The sequence below is a fragment of the Apteryx mantelli genome, chromosome 3 (assembly GCF_036417845.1).
Source record: "Apteryx mantelli isolate bAptMan1 chromosome 3, bAptMan1.hap1, whole genome shotgun sequence".
NCBI lineage: Eukaryota > Metazoa > Chordata > Aves > Apterygiformes > Apterygidae > Apteryx > Apteryx mantelli.
In genome coordinates, this window is record NC_089980.1 from 100,081,333 (window position 1) to 100,103,243 (window position 21,911).

Here is a 21,911-nt window from a genome sequence, read left to right on the forward strand (position 1 = left end):
ATGGTTATCACTTTGAAGTTAACAGCAAAATTTGCATTGGCTTAAATCTGAACAGGATCCAGGCATGCAGCATCAGACTGACATCTCATAATTAATTTCCATTTTTTTCTTTAAATGCTCACATCTCACTCTGTGCTTTTTCATGAGACGAGAGAAAAGAGCAAATGCTGGAAACTGATGTTTTCACCAGCATTAGGCTGTCATGCTTAACAAATTGTTCTAGTATATTAGTTTATATGGGCATCCTGTCCTTGATCAGGTCCCACATTTCCCATAGACAGCAGCAGGAGTTACACACAAAGATAAAATGAAATAAATGACCCACATTTTGCAAATGGAAATATAATACTCCATGTGCAGACAAAAGGCCTGATTCAAAGAGGTAGAGCAGCACCCCTAGCAAAGTAATTTCTATAGACTTCAATGGAAACTACAGAGAGCCCATATTTCTTTGCTTCTTTTAATTTAAACTGTAATTTATTCTTGTATAAAACAATCTGGGATATATAAAGGCCATATTGGAAGCACAGTCTTTATCTCTCAAACTAACAGGAAATGAGAGGCAGTAATAGAATTTTAACTAGTTTCTCACTTGCAGCGAGTATCCAATACCCACTGAAGAAAACTTCCTTTCAAAATCTTTTCCTTCCAAGTCTGCTCAACAGAGAATCAGAATGTGTGTGTGTGAACAACGTTCATTTGTATTCTTAAGTGAGCTTGTTTTATTTTGCCATTTACTAAATGCTGGCGTAAAAATTCCTAAAGCGACGTGACTCTCACAACAAACACAACTGACAGATCCTAGCTGGAGAGCACATGCAAGCACAGACTGCAATTGTTCTGGGGTTATTGGAGAGACAGTGGTCAGGGGAACAGGGGTCATTAATTTCTCTGCATATTTTAAACATTTCCAGAGATGTGCTAAAATGTATTAAAAGCGCAGCAGCAGGCATCTAAAGTGGAAACATTAGAAAAGGGCTAGAAGGGGGGTTCTCTACGAGTGAGAATGGGTAGTTCGGTTTTGTCCTTTACATTGCAGAATTTATATTACACTTCTAACTCTTTCCATCTTGCTTTTGCAAAGTATCGGCTGAATGACTTCTGAAGAAAATTCACCTAACCCCGAAATTCGGCCGGCAGCTTTGGGTTGCAGGTGGCAGCCACGGTAGCCCCGAAAGCCGAGGCGAACAGGAGCAAAGACCATCCCCGGTGAGGACCGGGCACGGCCACCAGAGGGGAAACCAGCCAGTGCGTTTCAGTTCCTCTCCTTTAGCCACAGGCCCGGGGGGGGAAGGGGAAGTTTCTCTACTCAGGGGAGCTGCCAGTGGCGGAGCGACACGCGAAGCCGCAGCCGCGTGTGGCCGTTCCCGCCGCCCGGCTCCCGGCTCCCGCTCCCCGAGGCAGCCTAACGGCCGAGCTGCCTCCGCGGCCCCCCGCTCCGCGGCCGCGCCCTCGCACCGGACCCCCCGGCTCCCCGCGGCAGGGCCGCCGCCGGGGCGGCGCTGTCCCGGCGTGACCTCCCTGCCCCGCTGGCGGCGCGGAGCAGCGCCCCCCGGCGGCCGCCGCCTCCCCCGCGGCGCCGCCGCCGCCGCCGCCGCCCGGCAGGTGGCGCCGCTGCGCACGCACCCGGCGCTCCGCCTCGGCGGGCGCGCGCCTCGGCCCCACGTGACACCGCGGGGCCTTCCGCCTCCACCCGCGCACCCAGGCGACCTGCCACGGTAGCAATGGCCGCTGCGGGGGGGGGGGCGTTTCCCCGCCCCCTCTCCTCCCGTCACGTGTCTTCCACGCGCACCGGCAGCAGCGGGAGAGGAGAGCAAAGAGACGGCGGGTCTGGCGGCGTCACGTGACGGCGGCCGTTTCCCCCCCCCCCCCACACACACACACGCGGTCACCGTTTGGCGGGCGGTACGGTGGCCGCGCGGGTTTCCTTGGCAACCGACCGCGGCTGCCGGGTGCGGGCGTGGAGGCGGCTGCGCCAGGCCCGGCCCGGCCCGGCCCGGCCCAGGTGCATCCCGGTGCCCCGAGGCTGCGGGAGCGGGGACGCTGCCCCGCGGGGCCCTGGAGCTGAGCCCTGCCTGCGGCTGCCGGCCCGGCCCGGCCCGGCCGGGCTCGCCGAGCCCCGTCGGGGGTTGCGTCGCCTCCCACGCAAGGGCAGAGCGGGCGCCTGGCGGCGGCGGCCGAGGCGGGCAGGCCCCTCCCGGCCGCCTTGTGCGAGCCCGCAGGTGGTTTAGCGGGAGCGGTGGGTCATGGCTGCTCCTGGGGCTGGTGCGTGAGGCGGGGATGATTCAGAGCCCACGCGAGAGGTGGTAACTGTTCCATACTGCAGCCAGGTTGTGTAAGTTGTCCTTAATTCTCATGGTTTAGCCATGCCTTTCCAAAACTGTTGCTTTCTGCCCTCTGGTAGAGTAGATATACCCAGGCAACTGACTTCACTTTACGACTTGAAAAGTCTTTTGCGAGCCTCCCGTTTTAAAGGTATGACTGTAAAGTGTATTTATTAATGATAACTTTATACATGATCTTTTATTATAGAAATAAGCTGACATGTATTTGTTATCATTCTGAAGAAAAGATGTAAAAGTTTATATTATTAATTTTTATAAGAGCTGTGATTATGAAGTAGACATTTAAGTAAAAGTGTGTAAGAAGAAAATCAGTTTTCTTTTTTTGGCAAGCCTGGAATTAATGTTCTCCATTTGTTTAAGTAGTTGGCATGGCTAGTAAACTGTTAATCTATCAGTGCTTACAATGTTCTTTGATTGTAAAAATATAAAATGATATTGGATTATGTGTGTCATGAGAGGTAACATTCTTCTTACCATGTTTTCAGAGATATTTTCCAAGTACTTACATAAGGATATCTTATTTAATTGAAAGTCCAGGTAGTCTGCTATAAGCTTTTCTTTTTCTTTTTTTTGTACTGCCAAAGTGTAGGGTGGTCTATGGATGAGTAAGGAGTGAAAACAGGAGGCAGTTGTCACAACTTGCCTGTCAAAATCAATTTACTAGGTAGGTAACAGTCCTGTGTACTGAGAGGGCTCCATATTGGGAGAAGTTTTGTTTAATGGTAAAAACATTTCTGCAAATGTTTAGCCTTTTTATGTTTATGTAGTACTTCTCAGCCTGGAAGATCCTAGAGTAGTTTAATGCTGCTGTACATACGCATTTTTGAAAGTAGCCATATGTTTTGAGCACTGTGTTATGCAAAAGCTATGTAGCATTGTGAATGTGGAGTGTATTTTATACCTGAATAACCAATACAGACTTTTGGGTATGGGAAGAAGGCAAGGGCCATTGCCTTTTTTCTGTGTCAGTGCAGATCAAACCTGAATACAATTCTATAATCTTAACAACTTTAATGCACTTTTTTGTTTACTGAGTTCTAAGCACAACAGAGAATATGAACATCTGGCACTAGAAGTTTTGTCTCACAATTTAGGAGAAGAAACAGAAAGGAATTAAAAGCCCATAAAATGGATGGGAAGTATTACTACAGTGTTCTTGTTTGATTATTGACAAAATTCTTAACTGTTGATGAGCTGTCTTTTGAAGGAAAATTTAAAGATGGTAAATAGACTCATATTGTTTTTATCCCCAAAAGTTTAAATGCTGAAACTATTGTTTTGGAATTTAATACTTTGATTCTAAGGAATCTAGACAATCCAGGCACTGACAGTCTCCTTCAATAAATAATACAGATTTGGCGGGGTTGGGGAAGGGGCTGAAATTTGGCATCTTTCATATAGTTTTTTATGTGGAAGCAGGGAATCTCTAGGCTGCCTCTAGTTTCAGAATGCTTTTAATTAACTTTATTTTAATTTTAAATCTCAGTGTTTAAACCCAGTTGTTCAGAAAGTAAAATCCAGTTGCAGATTATGGCCCATCAACTTTCAAAAGAAGAATTAGATGAGCAGTTTGAACAGTTTCTGAAAGAGGTATGTTTCAGAAGAAAGTCACATTTTCTCACCCTTTTCTCCATTAAAATACAGGAAGAAAATTGACTATGGGAGAGTATGAAATAGAAGATGCAGCTGTGCTTTTATCAGATAATTCACACAGTTGTCTTCTGTGTGAGTCTTTGTAAGGTCATAACTTAATTGCTAAACTTAAGTCTTAGCTGTATTGAAATCAAGAGGACAGTTCTGTGGTTAAATATGAATATTTTGTTATTGCTGGGTTATATCTTCAGAAAGACCACTTCCATCTTCATTTTGTTTTAATTTAATTGTATGTGTATTTTTCTTAGGAATAGTAGCAGAGACTTCAAACTGAGTTAATAACTGAAAAGGAGGTAATGAGATCAAAACATTTTGCTGTATGTAGCTGCAAGTTACATTAAGAATTTCCATATTTTTCTGTGAAATACCTAATTTAATTGGATTATGTAAAAATTCTTCTTTTAATCTTAACAAAATGAAGTCTGCTGTAATGGCTGGAAATTTTTAATTTGAATGCTTTTATTGCTGATGGTGCGTGATGCTTTTGTGTAAGGGCAAAGTCATCCAAATATCTGGCTGATAACTTAAGCTAGCAACTATCAGAAATGGCCAGAATGCCATAACTTGATTTTTTTTTTTTTTTTTTTTTTCCTTTGCATATAGACCTGTAATTTTGGAACTTGCTCTCTGGCCTATCAGACACACAGTGTAGTAAGCCTAAGATATAAATACCACATATTTAGGACCTTTACTGGATGCTGTTGTGGTATAGAAGTGTTGCTAAAGATAACAAAGAGTATAAGTGGGTCTCTGCTATATTAATGCATGCTAAAAGTTTTGGGTTATGAAGACTGTGCTACAATTTCATTACTTGTGAAAAATGTGCTCCTATAAAAAATTTGTGTTTCCTACTGTATTGTAGAGAACTGTAGTAACTTGAGGCTTCTTTTTCATTAAGTTTTTAGCTTTTCCAGGTACGTCTGTATCTCTGCCATGAACATGCACCTAGTGAGATGTTTTTACAGATATGGAATAAGTGTAATTTCATTGAGCAATACTAAATTGAGAGAATAGAATAACAATGTCGCCTGAAATTTAAGATACACTGATAACTTAAAGGTAGAGGTAGGCCTTAAAGTTGATGATGTACTTGATTACAATGTTATTAATTCACTGAAATTATTAATGTAAGTAAAAATGGCACACTTGGCTCTGCATTTCTCTCAAAAGCGTTTTACTTATTATTGTTCTGAAGGCTGTTGCTTTGGGGAGGAGAATCTCCCTCTTCAATTATCACCAAAGTGAGCACGCTTGAGTTGGAAAAAAAATCAAAACAGCTGTACTGAACTATCCTAAGCAGCATTTGGCATGTTTCAGAGAATGTAGCTTTAATAACCAATGTGTTAAACTTTTCTTATCATTTCAAACAAAAACTGTAAAGTGCTTAAAGCTTGCTTAAATGCATATACTGTCAGTCCAGTCATTAAAAAATTCAGTAAATTGATTTGCTGGTTAGATGCAGACCCAAATAACAATGACATTATCTACTCCATGTTGCTTTACATGCATCCATCTTCCATTATATCCCTCCTTTTGCTTTTGTTTTTAATAGAAATTGTGCAGCCTTTTAACATTAGAAAGATGAGAAGGTAGTGTGCTCTGTTTGAAATGCATAGCTGTGTAGGTCATGTTTGTGTTGAGACTGTAATGGGGGGAAGATAGCAAAAACCATTTTTTAATAACTTGAAGACTTTTTATTTGTTTAAGTGAATCTTTCAGAGAAGAGAAGGAGCAGAGTGGTTTCCCCTTTTAAATAACTCATTCTTGTTGTTAGTGAAACTGCTGTTGCTTGGGAAGGGTGATTGTATGTATCTTTGAGGTGAAAACATATGAAGTTAAATGAAAGACTAGGTGTCTAGTATGAGGATGAAAGGGAAGAAGTCTTTTGACATATGCGTTGAAATTTAGAAGCTGTCAGTGAAAAGGGTTTTCTAAGCTCTTACCTCATTTAGGTTTCCTTCTGTGTGACAACATTTATTGCCTACAGACTACGTCTTCTAATGATTCTATCTCGTTACACTTATTCCCCAACACTTGCCAGTACAGTCTATTGTCATACATGATTCTCTTCCTGTTCTGTTGTCCATGTAGCTGTGATCCTTCCACTCCCACCCCCCCCAATCTACTTACCGTAGTGTACTTCCCCTACTGTCCCCTTAATTTCCCTTAAGTGTCATCTTACGCAGTGTATAGCTCATACAAGTATTCTGAGTGTTGGCTGTGAAGTTCCCTTGAGAGATGCTGTGTGAGGAGTTATTTCTAATGTACAGTGCTCCAATTGCTTTGCTTGAATTACCATAAAAATCAGCAAATATTTTTGAAAAAGCCATTTTCTGTTTCTAGACTGCTAGGTTGACTTTTGTTGGTCTGCTTGCTGACATTTATTCCATGACATGCATGGACAGGTGAGAAGACAGACTTTTGAAAGGAAAGGCTATACCACCTTAATTAGAAAATCTGTAGAATAATACTTACATTACATAACAGAATATTTTTCAAATACTTTTTTTTAATCAAAGTATATTAAAATATTATTTCACGCTAAGAAACCTATTTTGGAGTAGACTTGTTTTCTTGAAAAAGGCTTAGTAGTTTCATGTAATAATTTGGACAAACATTCATGAAAGTCTTTGTGTTTTAGATCCAGGCCTGCATTTGCTAATCCACTTTTTTAACTTCTCTTGTGCATAGGAGATGGTAGGCTGATTATGTGCCATGTTGGTGTCTCAGTCCTTAAAACTGATTCTTTTTGCTTTTGTTTGACTGGAGATTAAACAATTGACACTTTTTTTTTTTTTGGAGGTTGGGGGGGGGGGGTCTGTTCCCGAAAGGCAAGACTGACTCTTGTCTGAGGGAGAGAAAGGAAGAAGTTGGAGTCACTTACTGGCATTGGAAAGCCATTACTGGGCCCAAAAAATATTTTTTTTAAGAAAAAAAATCCAAGTTTTACTGTTGAGACAACTGACCTGTTGGAAAAACATGCTTGTATTTTTGTGTCAGCATTTCTTTTCCCAGCTGCTGCAACTTTACTGTTTGCAGTTGACAAGATGGCTGGATGTAGAAAGTTTCCAGAACTCGAGAGCAACATATGGGAGTTTCAGGTTCTTTAGTTATGATACTCTAAGGAGTATGAGCATCATCTAATTCTGCTTGCTGAGTAGGGGATGCTGTTAGTCATAACAGGCACAGCAAGTGATAACAGAACTTGTATAAAGCATCTGTCAGTGCTCTTAGCTAGCTAGAGGCAGTGTGAGGAAGTTGTTATTTATCAAACATATATTAAAAATGTAAAACTGTTTTGTTCTGTGTTACTGAACCAACTTAGCAGAAAGAAAGTTGCAGTACATCCTGTTGTCTAGCAGCTTCATAATTTACTAAAATTATGTTTTATTAAATTGAAAAGCTTAGAGCACTTAAATTTTCTTTCTGAGGTTCTATGACAGAGGGACTTATTTTTGTAAGTGTAACTATAAACTCTGAAGATGTTATTGGTCAGAGCTATCAGCAAGAATATTATTTTCTTAGACTTATTCTTTTCTTAAATGGTAAACTTATGTCATCCGTATTTGACTTATGGGCTTTCCTGTTAGGCCCATGGAAACTTAAGCTTTAGATTAACGTTAAAGTCCACCTCTAGTTTTAATGATTGTTATGTAACAGTAATCAGGCAGTGGACTACTGAGGATTGTTTTAATAAAACATCCTTTAGGGTTTTACAGAGTAAGTACACACAGTTCTGTTGCCTCCAGTATTCTGATTATACTGTTACATTTTCTTATTTGTGGCTATTATAAAAGTGAAGTTTTTGAAGTTTACCAGTGTGATGCATTTCATTTGTGAATACTTCAGAAAGTCTTGCACTTCATGGCTTGTGCTAACACTAATTACTGTGTTCTTTAAGACACTTTAGGACAATTGGTTTCAACAATTATGGCTAAAAAGCTCAGACAAAAACAAAAAGTCAGTTGTTCCCTTTAACCCAATATTTACTGAGATCAGACACAGGAAGTAAGTAAAGTAGCACATAAAACTGCACAGCACCAGCTTAATCAATTCTAATAATGAAACATGGAGTCTCTCAGATGATTGTAGTGGAGGTAGAGGAAAAAATGCAGGTTCCTGCTAAGGAAAGAAAAGGACTGGAAATGTCAGGCTTCCTGTGTACCTTGATCTTAACATATATTTCCAAATGAATATATTCCCTTATTCAGTGTCTGAACAGCTAATTTTGCTCCTAAGCCTGCTGTAAGTGGCACAGAACTTTCTTGAAGTAGAGGAGTAGCGATTTTTTTTATTTATTCTTTTTTTAAAAGTTTTTATCACCTCAAAACATCCCTGTTGTCATATGAAGTGTCCGCAAGTCTTTTCCTTACTGTTATTCTGCAGTTACTTAAATTGATAGGATCTTGTAGACTTTTTTTCCATCCCTGGTTGGTTCTGACTGATGGCTTAAACATGGGTGACTAACAAATACGTACGAAAGCTTAATAAGCAGAGTCAGAGAGGAATGCCTCTGGCATTTCTATTAATTTCCTTGAACACAAAACATAGAGTGAACTTTTGAATTCTGACTTGCTGGGAGCTAGAATGTTGCTTGTGAAGGTTTACTTTTAGAATATTCATAAAGTTGCCCTCTACAAAGTCAGGCCAAACAAAACAGTTTCTGCTCTACTGTGTGCTTTTAAGGGATGCAGTCAGGATTTTGTCAGGTTGTTACATGTTGTAACTAACTGAGAGAATAGAGTGTAAGTTCAAATGAACATATACTCTACTGGGTGGTTAACTTCTAACGCATCCAACTTCAGGCAACAGAGTTATCGTATGGCAGTATTATATAAATACAGATATTGTCTCTTGCACAACTCTGTCATGAATGTACAAAAAAAGTCAGACAGTGGGGAATAAAGACAGGCATCTGAACTCGAAAGTTCGGAAGAGACTGTCTAAAAGACAGTTAATGTGAAAATATAAAAGCTGTCTTTAATCTCGTATGCAATTTACTCAGTCTCTTTCAGATGATTCACTTGGAAGTTCAAAGAAAAAATCCAGCATTCTTGAAACATTGGGACAGCCCAGGAAAAAAGAATCAAAGAAAAAAGATTCAGTGCCATGGTGGATATCTGAGGAAGATTCTGATGATGGTGGTAAATACTATAGTTTTGCATTTTTTTGGCCACAGGGTGTCAGATTAGTTCTTTCTCTTGCTTCATATGTGCTTGCTTTCAGGTTAAATCAATGCCGTGCAAAGTGCTTTAGCACATTACAAGTTTGCAAATTATAAAACTCAAATGTGGTTCTCTTTTAAAAGAGATCAAGCTGTAAGCAAGCTTTCTGCTATTTTTTCTGTAGTCTTCAAACTATTAAAGTGAATACATTATAATAAAAAGATATTTAGAAAATGTAAGTTGTAAACTCTAGTGAAATATTAGTGGAAGTGTTTTGTAACCAAGCTCTGTCTTATCCATTTTAAAAACTGGAGAGAAAAACATCTTAGAGACAACTTGTATAATCTTATGTTAATCACAATATTTGTAATAGGTTGGGAAAACACAGAAAATGTTTTCAACAGCAATTGATTCAAAAATATGTCTGAGTTTACTTGGTCATGTAGTTGTGAAAGAAAATATAATATTGTCTGCAAGCTTTCCACCTCCAGGTCTCCGTTTCCTCTCTGTTTTCCTATTTGCTAGTAACCCTGTTAGTAGCTATTTTTTCCGCAGAGTGATCACCCCTTGTTCTTACAATAATTGGTGGCCTCTTATTTCCATGACTTGTTTAACTTGCGTAAACTTTGTTTATGTTTCAGAAATCAGCTTTTCATATGATGAAGTTAGAGGTACTGCTGGTAGTCTCTGACTTTAAGACAAGCTCTGTCCTGTCAGTGTTGTCAAGGTTAGGAGCCAAATCTTAATCAGCGGTTGTGCTACGTAGGCATACACTTGATAGGTATTTAGGTATTGTCTGGACTCCTCATCTGTCTCTGGCTTATAAGATGGTGCTGGAGAACTCCATTAGACATGATGCTGTCCATCAGACAGTGCAACTACATACCAGGTAGTTATGAGATGCTATGATTTCCTTATTGCTTTTCAAAATATTGAAGGACAGAATGTTCTTGCTGGCAAAGTGTGGGTATTAAGCAGTTAGCAGGACCTCATTTCTGTTCATTTTATTTTGAAATGGTAGAAGCTTGAGAGAATTCAAGAAAGATTTTCTGGGGACTTCAAAAGTTCAGCATCCTTCTGTGTTTTTTCTGGGATGCTTGAGGCAACCCATAAAGCCCTTTGAAACTTCTCATGCTACTTTATTCAGAAACACTGGAATAGGTATTTAAAGGACAGGATAAATAAACTTTATAGAGCACAGTGCTCCTATGGGTTAAGTACGAATGCAAAGCTGAATCAGAAGAGTTTATGTGAACATTCCAGGTTGTTCCTTTCCAAACCAATTCCAGTACTTTTATTTTTTTAAACTAAGAATAGTTAAATTCCAGGACTGGCAGATAAGGAAAAGCTATGAGAAGTGAAAGATGTTTGATCTGCAATTCATTGACATATAAAATAAAAACAGTTCCAGTAAACTTTTTAAGGTCTCTTTTTAAACAATCTTCTCCTTTAACTGGAAAATATTTAGAAGGTGAAGCCATCCAGTTTTGCCAAATCAGAATCCATTTACTTGCAAAAGAAAACCTGTTCATAAATTTAATTTTTAGAACTTAGTTGAAAGTAACCTATATGTAAAGCTTTTTGAATCGAAGGTCCACTATGTCTTGCCAGTTTGACCTAATAAAACTGAGAATACCCATAACAATTAAGAATAAGTCAGTAGCAGCTATGCTAGAACTGTGCTCTGAAGTTCCCTTGAGCACTCTTTGGCCAGCCAGATTTAGTTTTATTTCACCTACTTCTCTGTTCATCGCCCATACATGCATAGACTTCCACATTTGTGTGACATAGGCAGTGAGCCGTATCCTACCCCAGTACTTCTAAAACTACAGAGCAGAGAGACCATTAAATTTTTCCAAAGGGCTTTCTAGGTGCTATCTTAGCAGGAGAGGATGACTCTATGGTGTGAAGCAGAGCTCCTGATTGCATGGTCCCATGAGGAAAGGGCCATATTTGTCATACTGGGCGCTCTAAGTGGCAGCAATTACCAGTTGTATTAACTTGTACAGTGATAGATCAGGAATTGCATAGTATAGAGGCAACCAACAGTATGATGAATGCCATTTTATTAACTAAAGCGTAGTTGTCAGAAAGTTCACTTACAGTCAGGAGAACCATTGGCAGAGGCCAACTTGGCCTCTTCAGTAAAAACTGAATTTTTCTCTGTAGTTATAAAAGTAGATAACTTTTATGTGGCTATAATTGAGAATGATGAATCCCACACATAAGAGAGGATTTATATGCATGTTTTCACACTACAAACCATGCTATGATTTAAGTTTGTGTAGATACACCTGCAATATTTTAGAAAGACGGCTCAGGTGACTGCAAGTAATTCACTGTAGCTATACCTCTGGAACTGCCCTTTTTTCCTCTCTGTCGGGTCTCCCTCTGTTTTTCATGCTTGTAAGTACTTTATAAAATGCAGTTTTGCTAGGTCTAATATTCTTCAGTGTATATATGTTCCGTAGTATGTTGCTGCGATGTGTTAATAGTGGATGAAGGCAGAGCATCATCACAATATAAGATAGTGTAGGGATGAATTTAAAAAAAAAGTGATCTAGTCTTGTAGCTTTTGGTAATGTGTCCTGCTGAAAAATATATAAATAATATTACTGTGGTGGCAAGAAATATGGAAATAAGCTAAACTTAATTTCTAAAAAGTTTTAAAACAGCATTCTTTAAAATTCTGGGCAGATCCTTTATCTGCCTCTGCCTGACCCTTCAGATCAGTTGCAGACAGAATTCTTATTAAAGCCTGCAGAAGCTCTCTCTGCATCAGATCTGCAACATTAATCTTCTAGTGCCTCAAGCTCTCAGCTAACAGAATTGTTATTTTCAAAGTGTTTTGTCATCATGAATCAAACTCATGTAACTGTGCAAGTCTTACTTCTACCTCCAGTGAAGCACTGCATTAGATTCACCTGAACTAACTCCAGATGAGTTGATGTGTTTGGATTGCACTGTACGGAGACACTACTTCAGTTGTTGTATTAATACGGTACAAGGTCTGGCTAATTAGCTTGAACAATGCACTATGCTGATAAGTTATTTCCAATTTGAGGTTCTCATTTTGACCTACTTCAGTATCTGTATCATGCCTTCTTCAATGACATAAGACAGATGAGTGGAAGACTAAATATATACTGTACTTTATCTGATTCTTATTTCCAATGCATCTCATTGCAGAAGCTGAGATTCATACATAAAGCCAGTTTTCACTTGGTTTTGTAGATTAATGGTAAACACCATAGGCTATTTCCATCCATTTGGCTGAGAAGAATAAAGCACATTTTAAAATAACTAAACTTGTCATTCTAGGCACATTTGAACTCTTGTTTCTTTAGCTGTAAATTAGGATGTGTAAATTTTTATTCTAGATAGTGTCTTCCATATTTGTTAGGTTAAAAACTGACCTCTAACTAATATCCTTTATACTTGCTTTTTTCATTTAAATGATAAAAAGAAATTGGGTAATAAGAATTCCTATCCTGTCTTGCTTGCTTATCTGTTCTTGCCGTTTGTCTTACTCTTCAAGATTTTCAAACCAGATTTTTTAAACTGGAAAAAAAGAAGAAAATGGTGGGAAGCCATGCTGAAATAGTTGGAAATAATGAACAAAAGATTCCCCATTCAGATTTCCAGTCTGGTATTTGATTAAATATGTTTAGCTCAATTTATTTAATGTCAGCGTGGTATTACTACTGTGCTTCATGTAGAAAATCCTTTTTACATAGTTCATTTAACCCTGATGTTCTTATAAAAGCAAGCTGCCACTTACTTCATTTGTCATTTCCAAAAGAAACTAATAGCCATGTAAACTTTTGTTCTATCGCCGTTACCTATAGTGATGCAGAAGGATAAACTGTATTAAATGTAAGCCAACGTGAGGGGAAAAACTGTCAAAATCTAAAGAAAGCTCAGTTTTGTTAATAAAATATTATACAGAAAATCTCCTACGCTTTCTGTATTTCAAACTCAAGAATTATTAATGTTTTTTGTTCTGTTTGTATAAGCTCAAAGTCTCCAGTCCAATGGGTGTTCTACGTTTTTGGTTTTTTTGTTTTTTGAAATGTTTCTGTTCCCTCTGCTGAGCAGTAGGTTGCTGTGTGTACACTGCCCCTGGAATGGAAACAATGAAGTATTTGTAATAATGACAAATTAAGCTGTTTTATCTAATCTGCGGGATGATTTTAGTTAATACATCTTCAGATTCAACCTTGTAGGTGAAGTCATTTTTTTGTGTTATCTGAAGAGAAACCCCGGGGAATAATTAAGACTTATAAATGCTCTATGAAATCTTTTTGTGTTAGTAACATCAGTGATTAACTTAATAGGTACTAGGTTAAATGTGGCTTTGGTTTCAAAGTCAAGCAGATTCAATAATATTTTGGAGAGCTAGGACAAAGAAATATTTGGCACTTGGTCTTTAGAGTAGTGTTGATGACTCCTTAGCCTATAGAACACTTCCCTTATGTTAGCTTTCTAGAGAGTATGTGCTGTCCTGTTTCCATAAGCTTCGTTCACATAGAATAATTATAAAGCATCTCGGTCTGGGAGATAGATTCAGTTTTAGTGTTTATTTCTCAAATGAGGCTTAACATTTGGAATATGATCATTAGGAAGAATTTGGAAATTGCCTTTTAAATTACTGTTTTAAAATGGTAATCTGGTGTTTGCATTATTTTTAATGAAAGGCAAGCTGTCAACCTTTTTAGTTTCCCAGTAAATGTGGCAGAATTAAAAGCTCCCACGTGAGCAATGCCTCAGTGGTGGACTTGGACATTGGTCAAGGGAATAAAGCACACGGATCGGGAAAGATTTCATACATCTTCTCTTTCTGTCTTTCAGCTCGCAACTGCCATATGCTTATCAGCTTCCTCAGTCATCTTGCCTGTTTCTGAACTGTGTTAGCTTCTGGTCATGTCTCCCCATCGTCCTGTTTCTAGGTAGCAGCAGTACTTGGCTAGGTCCCCTGGACACCCTTTGCTCTCTCCCATGTCAAGGCAAATTCAGAAGGTCTCTAACCAAGAGCTTGCTCTGAATTGGCCAATTTAGAAGCCTTTTTTTTTTTTTTTCTTCTGACTTTAAAGCTTGAACAATGAAAAGCCTCATACAGTGCACTGGCTAGCCTAATGTATGTAAGGTGTATACTGTGAATACCATCTAGGCCCCTTGAGAAAGCAATTTTCAGGAGAGGTGCTGTTATCTGGAATTAAATTCCACTAATACGAATGGACTGTGTTTGATTTCAGTGGCAATTAAGCAAGCCCTAACAAGAGTTTAAGCAAGTGATGTGCAGTTCTTGTAAATGACGGTGATAGAGACAGTAGTAATTCACATCTTAGCTACCTAAATTCTTCTGCTTTTATTTGAACCAACCTAGATGCTTTCTTTGAAAAATTTTAGTACAGAACTTTTTATTGTTGAAGTAGTTGTATCAGTATTAGTTTTCTTTTTGTCGGATAATACATTGAGCTCCTAGAATAATGTATTTGAACACAAGGTATTTATGGAGTAAGAAGTAGTTTATTTTTAAAAATAATTGTCACTTCTGAGAATCTTTTAACTCATTTAATTTTTAGTTATAGCTACAAAATTGTAGATAATTAAATTTTCAAGAAACTGGATTGCATTACTTTTTCAGAAGTGGTCATTTGAATTCTCACATCTTATTTTTCTCTTTATTCCCTGTCCATTGTATATGAATACTCATAAATGTTTTGTGTACACTTAAAAGTAGTTCCCCCTAAACCTTCTTCCAGTGCATCTCACAGCAAGGCTTTGTCCAAATTCAAAATGTTGGAGAAATTTCATATGAACAAGGAAGATGCGTATTTAAACAAAGAAGGAGGAAACCTCACTTCTGACAGTCCAGACAATTCTGAGGGTAACAAATTTACTGTCTTTTATAGTATTACAAAATGAAAATTGCTCAATTCTGAAGGTCCTGGTCAAGTTAAGGGGAAAAATGCTATCTTTTAAATGGATATTTGTCATCATATCTAAATGAGTTCTTTTGTATTCACATTCTTAAACTTTTCTCTGCAATTGTGATGGTTAGAAATATCTTTCTAAATGAAACTCGGGCTCTTATTTTAATTGATTTCAAGAGGCAGGACCTTAAGGAAGAATACCATATATGCTGAGCCTTACAAAATATTGCAAGAGTTGACAATGTGAAGATACAGGCAATGAAATCTTCAGCACTTGAGGAGACTGCTGCTTCAAGAACTTGTTTTCATAATAAGTAACAAATACCCCAGTAAAATAAACCACTCTAAGTCCCTCAAAAGTCAGTAGGACTGTTCTAATAGCCAAAAAACACAGTGAAAATACAGACTCTACAATCCCTCCAATTTGATATTTTTTCCAAGTTGGATGGATTTCTCAGAGTTCAGATTGAGTAAGACTGGTAAAAACCATTCTTGCCTTCATTAGCAACAGTAGTATCCCTTGTAATGTGTGTTTAGGAGAGTGTATCTGGGAATTAGGAGTGGCTGGATTGAGCTGGCTGCAGAACAACTTTTCGTTTTCAGATTGTTGTGGGAGATGCTTTTTAAAAAGCTCTGGTCTGGTTTGAACTGGAAAAAATTACTTAAAAATATTAGATAGCATATAAATCCTGTGGAGCTGAAATTCAGTGTCAGAAAGCTCACTGAGTTTGAGCTAATTTAAATAAAATAATTCAGGAAAATGTCTCCCCTCCTCATTCCCCCCCCCCAGCCCAAAAAAATTTTGTTCTATCAGAATTTCTAGATGTCTTTGTTACTGAATCGTATTCCCATCTGCTTTCTTGTAAATCTTATGTAGAAGGGCAGTGCCAGCTTATTTTAGACTCTACTGATATATTCCTGTTTAAAAACAGTGTGATGAAGGTTCAGCAGGATTCTGGCTCATTTAAAGTTCTGAAAGAAACTTGTGACCCAGCTGAAAACAGACTCCTGGTCGCTGTCTTAGTAATGAGATTTGAGTGCCATTTGGATAAATTATTTTGTGCATTTAGCTATCAGAAATGAATTACTTCTGCTTTTCCACTTCATGCAGCGCTTTGAGCTGTCCATTGAGTTTTCAGTGTAATAGCAAAGTGTTTTTGTTTAGGCATTAGCTTTGTATAGATGTGGAGCTTGAACTTAAGTCTTTGACATTTACTTCTAGCATAATAGGTGAGTTAGAGCTCTGTACTGCGGGGGCGGAGGGGAAAGAAGCTAACATTAGATACAGCAGTGTGCAAGTCATTTACAAAAGTAAAATGTTATGCACCTAGGCTCTCAATACAATGCGTAAGGGACTTAGGCATTGCAAGTCAAGAAACAAGCTATTCTGCTGCTTAACAAGGAGGCTCTTAAAGTTGGAATGCACGTGCTAAGCATTGGCCATTAGGGAAAAATAAAGAGAAAAGGTGTTGCGACTTTTAACCTCACCCTTACCGTGGGTACCTTTTCAGCACTGCAAGGAGAGGGCCCTCCATTGTTAAGATATGGGCAAATAAAGTATTTGTTTAAAGGAACTGAGTCGGACTTGTCCTTAATTATAGAAGAGAAGGTAGTTGTGCTCCATGTATGTAGCAGCTTAGAGGTAAAGCGCTTGACCAGCATGTGGAAGACTGGTTTAGTTTTCTTCGCCTGAGGGCTTACTGATGTGTGCATCTCCTGCAATCCCCTGCCACCAAGAAATGGGCTTTTGTCAGTATCTCACCCCTCCTGATACGTTTTGCACAAGGACACAGCTTCAATCTAAACATCACTTGGCCAGAGAGCAAGTACAAGTCTGAGTTTATTTTGCTGACTGGAGATTCATCTTGGAGAAGACAAACATGGTTTCTACTGCCTTCTGTGAGAACTGTTAAATCATTTCATACAAGTCTTTGGATAAAATGCATGAACAGTTTTTCTTCCAGCCATTCTCCTAAGAGTCCCTCTAAAGAATCCAGGCCTAAAAGTGTGTGTTTTAGGGGCAAGAAAAAGGGACTTGGTATTGTTTAACTAGTGCAATATTTGGGTTGTAATTTTTCCTAAACAAAGTATGTAAGGCAGTGCTCTGATCAAAAGTAGAATTCATACACAGAGTTTAGTAAGGTAATATTGAACTCTTGCAACAAGGAAGCAACTGCACGTTGTAATTTGGAAGAGCTGAATTTGTATGTTTGTAATTTTGGTTACTATTTTTTTTTCCTTGGAGTATTTAATTTGCATTCAAATAAGAAATACTAATTTTTGTGCAGGGTTTCTGTGTGTGATTGTCTTCAAGTCATTTTTCCCAAATGTTATGTTTGCCCCATGCTGAACTTTCAGCTTGTGTGCAAATATGAAGGATAAAAAGAAAATGTATGTAACAGAGTAATTAAAAAGACTATAATTAAGCTGGTTATACATGTCTCACAAGAGAAACAAAAGTTAGGTGAATGTGATTTGTGAGATTGTCATCTAAAAACTATTTGTATGACACTTCAGTCTTTTAGTCATCTTCCAGAACCTTCAGTCTTAATCTCATATTGCAACTGCAAAGATGTACAGTCAGCAATATTGCAGCTGTTTTTCTAGGAATGTTTGGAAGCAGTGGAAGCTTTGTCAAGCTCCTGAAGACTTCACAACCTGTGGGGGAAGCTGATGAGAATACACATGCAGAAAAGATGCCGTTTCAGAAGAGTAATGGGGTTTCTGTCTCTTTAAGTAGAGACAGCCTGGAGACAAACGGTGAGAACTGAGAGCAACCATTTCGTGAGGTTAGCTAGACCTAGGCAAACTCTTATTACAAACTATTTTATTAATACCTTGCAAGTCAGCATTCTTCAGTTCTGTCAGTTGTATCTAGTGAATTGACGGCTTCTGATGCTTGCTGGTGATATTTGATACCACTAATATATTGTGAGCTGTATCTAGCTGTAGTTAATTATTATGACTATTCTGTGTAGATGTACTGTACAGTCATGATTAGTTTGTTCTGTGTTTTGAAATTTAGGTTCAACTGTAGCTTCTGGGCCTAATCAAAGTATAATGGGAGCTGGACTGGATACCTTGGAAGAACAAGAAGAAAAAGAAATGTTCTTTGCCAAACTTGAACGAGAAGCATCATCTACTATTGATTACTCAAGATTAAATAAAGAGCTGGATTCCAATGATTCTGTAATACTAGCACCATTTGTACGGTAATTTAGAGAGAAGAAAAGTTACAGACACTTATTAATGGACATGTGTGATTTGGGCATCTGAATGCCATGGTCACTGAGATTTTATGGGACAAGATCCTGTATAATTTCAATTGGTAAACCCACTTTTCCTGTAACACAGGACGGAAGTGAGCTAAATAAATAAGAGAAAGGAGTAAGGTGACAGCATGACTCTTTGGACATACCCTACATAACCTTGTGCACAACTCAATAGTGTCAAGTTGATTTTATTTAGTTATACCTTATAACTAAGAATAAATGTTAAAAGTGTTATCCACTGGTAACTAGGTAGTAGATCAGGAGGAATTCTGTATCCCTTAAGACATGATGTAACAAATGAATCTGGAAGAACAATATAAAATAGTCTTCATAGACTAGGGATAATCCATGTATAATCAGTAAATAAGTTTGAACATCTGTAAAAATAATGGACAAATGGACAGCTCAGGCTGCCATCACTAAAAAAGGCTAAAAGTGTAAAGGAAACTTCCAACACGAGACTACTTGGAGGGTCAGAGTTCTGGAGAGTTTTAAATAAGGACAAAAACGTTAACTTTACTAGAAAAGGAGAGATAAAGGAGAGATTTTGGAAACAGAATGATAAGGTCAGAAGTGAACCTATGATAAAGCTTTCCTTGAGAAGCTAATGTGGATATAAGGGAGAACGCAGAAAGAAGGTGGCTTTAGGAGTTGCTTTGACAATTTTAACTGTGGACAGTTGTAAAAACATCAGTACTTTTTTAGTCAATGCTGATGTTTACCTGCCTTTTTTCCTATGATTTGATGGAAAAATTCAGGTTTTTAATTTTATTGCTAATTGTAAGGAATTTTTATGGGCTAAAAAAATATTTATTTGCTGTCCAGGAAAGGACAGTAACATTTTAATTTTATTTCTCTCAGAAATGAAAAAACTGAAAAAGGAGAAGAGGAATATGCACATGAAGAGAAATCTGGTAATACTATCTAAATCATACATTTGAAAGTTCTTGCCTGTTTGTACCATGTGTGTGCTAAGAATTGGAAGAACTTCGTTAAACTGAATAACAAAAATGAAAGCTGAGGAATAGTGCTCCAGTCAAAGTGCAGATATACCACAACAATTTTGTAACTCTGTTCTAAATGAAACAGTTGAAATGACTTTTTTTTTGGCCTTCCTAAACTGCTATTTCATGAGTTATAAGTGAAATTAATAAAAATACACGTGCAGGAATGGTGTAAACACCATGTATAAGTCACTGTGAGGAAGCTATTTTACACGTTGAGGGTTTTTTCTTATGTGAGCATACTGATCAAACTTCTCACAGTCTAAAACCAAAGCGAATGCTGAAATAGTGGCTCTTTGTGGTGTAGGGTTTACATATGCACTAGAAAGACAACGGGTCAGTTGTTTTCCTCCTGTATTTTGACACCAATGCACTATACAACTAGAAGCATTGCCCAACACTAGTTTTAAGGGTTACAGACAGTGAAGACGGTGTACATGGGAGCTGAGTAAAGGAGAAGGGTCAAGGATCTAGGTAACTGTAGAAAAAGCACTTAGCTTATCTGCAAAATTCCTGTTCTGACATGCTTGGGTTTTAAATAATGCTAACTCTTGAGAGCGGCTCTTTGGCTGCTGAAGCCAATCAGAGGGAGCAAAGCTACAGATTCAGCACCTAAAAACTGCTGGAGTGGTCAAATTAAACACACACAGTACCTCATCTGCTAGTGGGGGAATTGCATCACTTCACCCCAAAGTGAGAGTGACTGAACAAAAGAGGTCAATGCAGAGAGGCCATGAGGGCTCAGAGATACGGTATCTCTGACCGTAAGACAAATTTCATTTGAATTTGGAGATAGTGTGTGATTTTTACTGTGTTTTTTGTACCCCACACAATCTTAAAACCTTTCTGTTGCCTATGTGAAAGGAGTAGTAGCAACAGTAGCTGCTGTTAGTGGAGGGACTGGAGAACAAGAGGAAATAGCTTTCCCTTTTACTGCTTTATCTTCTTTAAATATTCACTCTATTTGATGCTTTATTTTACTCTTCAGGCAGCTACAATGAAGATTTTGAAGAGGGGACAGATGTTAATCCTGCCTTTAAAACTGAAGAAAGTCAGGTAAATCAGAACATGAAATCAGGAGTAGGTTTAAATTTGAAAAGGTATAACTTTCCTGGGACTATATGGTTCTATTAAGAGCATAAACTTTCCAGTGATCTGATACTGAAAGGATTAAGTTCTTCACAGGGCTGCCTGCTTGCTCATCCTTTGTGTTAAGAACTGGAGAGGGTAGCACAGAAACAAGGAGCTCTCACTGGAGCCTCAGGATGGGGGTGATTAATCTCTCACTTTGGAGCTAGTGAGGTGCTATCTATACCAGCAAGCAGTACAGTCTGAGAGAAGCAGGTCTGTAGGGAGAAACAGTTGGGCAGAGGACCTAATACTTGCACTGTAAGAGCTTTGGGGATATTACTACAGACTGGCTTAGTCTGGTCTCTTGAGGCGGACGTCCCTTGGTGACTGGAGACATCAGGAGAGGGGTGTCAGAGTACAGAGGGTGGAGGACATGCTGGCACCCCACGCAGAGTTTTAGAGAAGTGCAGATTCCTGGAACACTGAAAGCTGCATTAGTTCTTAGGTTTTGGACCAACTTTTAAAGTTTGTTGAGGACATTTTTTTTTTCTGGAAGTTCAAAAAGTAATACTACTTTTTCTTCTCCAGGAAGCAAACACTGGCATGCTGGCTAAAGGTAAATACAAACTTTAACAGTAGGAGAATACTAATCGTACCTTATTGAAACGTTCTTATCTGATTTTATTACTTTGATTTTTTTTCCATCTAATTTTATTGCGTTCTACTGAAAGTCCATTGGACTGAAGTGATTAAAAATAAATCTACATGTCAGCACTTTGCAGTAATCATCAATGTAGTTTTTTGTTTTATTACATCTAGTCAGTATTCAGATTTTGATGCTTGCAGTTGGAGTTACTGCCATTAATGGCATCATAATAATGTATATAGCATTTTTGCCAGGATTAGGGCATCAAGATGAGCTTTGATATGCTCCTACTTCCACTGTAGATAAAGTATAAATGAGAGAACTTTAACATTTTTCTTCTTGCATTTAGTTGTGTTACTTGATTCACAAGATTCAGCTACAGAAATTCAAAAGGCCACTGAAACATCAGATGTAGCTCTAGGTGAACATTATCTGCCTCAAGAAGTTACTGGAATTGAAATGAATGAAACTGGTAAGGTTGCTTTTTTTTTAAAAAAAAAATTATTTTAGCAATGTGAAATAAGGTCATTTATTTTTAGATTGTCAGTGAACATAAATCACTTAGTTTTTAGTAACAAATCTTGAGGAGGAAATATTTCAGGGAAAATTGGTATTTCTGTAGACTGCCAGAAAGATACCTTTTTACCCTTGGTTACTGTAAATTTGCTTTTGTCATTGCAATCTGTTGGTGACTTAAATGTGGTTTCCCTCTGTTATTGACCATAGCTAAAACTCTGCTTTGACAGCATTGAACACAATTATAAAATAAACTGTTGTATGAAGATCAATTTGAGAATGTGTAGCCTATTTACATCCAGA

At 38.3% G+C, this 21,911-nt stretch overlaps 1 protein-coding gene across 5 annotated transcripts in view; it reads left to right on the forward strand.

Moving 5' to 3' along the window:
• Nucleotides 1–2,098: 2,098 nt before the first annotated feature.
• CEP162 (centrosomal protein 162) overlaps nt 2,099–21,911 on the forward strand; it is a 46,592-nt gene continuing 26,779 nt past the window's right edge. The window contains exons 1-10 of one of the 5 annotated variants that reach the window (XM_067294036.1): nt 2,099–2,335; nt 2,930–3,009; nt 3,832–3,935; nt 9,004–9,142; nt 17,707–17,859; nt 18,125–18,311; nt 19,233–19,285; nt 20,364–20,431; nt 21,035–21,062; nt 21,442–21,564. In XM_067294036.1, coding sequence (XP_067150137.1) covers nt 3,876–3,935; nt 9,004–9,142; nt 17,707–17,859; nt 18,125–18,311; nt 19,233–19,285; nt 20,364–20,431; nt 21,035–21,062; nt 21,442–21,564 — 811 coding nt within the window. In that variant the 5' untranslated portion in view covers nt 2,099–2,335; nt 2,930–3,009; nt 3,832–3,875. Of the gene's footprint in view, nt 2,476–2,929; nt 3,010–3,831; nt 3,936–9,003; nt 9,143–14,928; nt 15,054–16,898; nt 16,999–17,706; nt 17,860–18,124; nt 18,312–19,232; nt 19,286–20,363; nt 20,432–21,034; nt 21,063–21,441; nt 21,565–21,911 lie in introns of those variants that run through there. The other 4 variants (XM_067294035.1, XM_067294034.1, XM_067294037.1 and 1 more) reach the window with 4 other exon arrangements.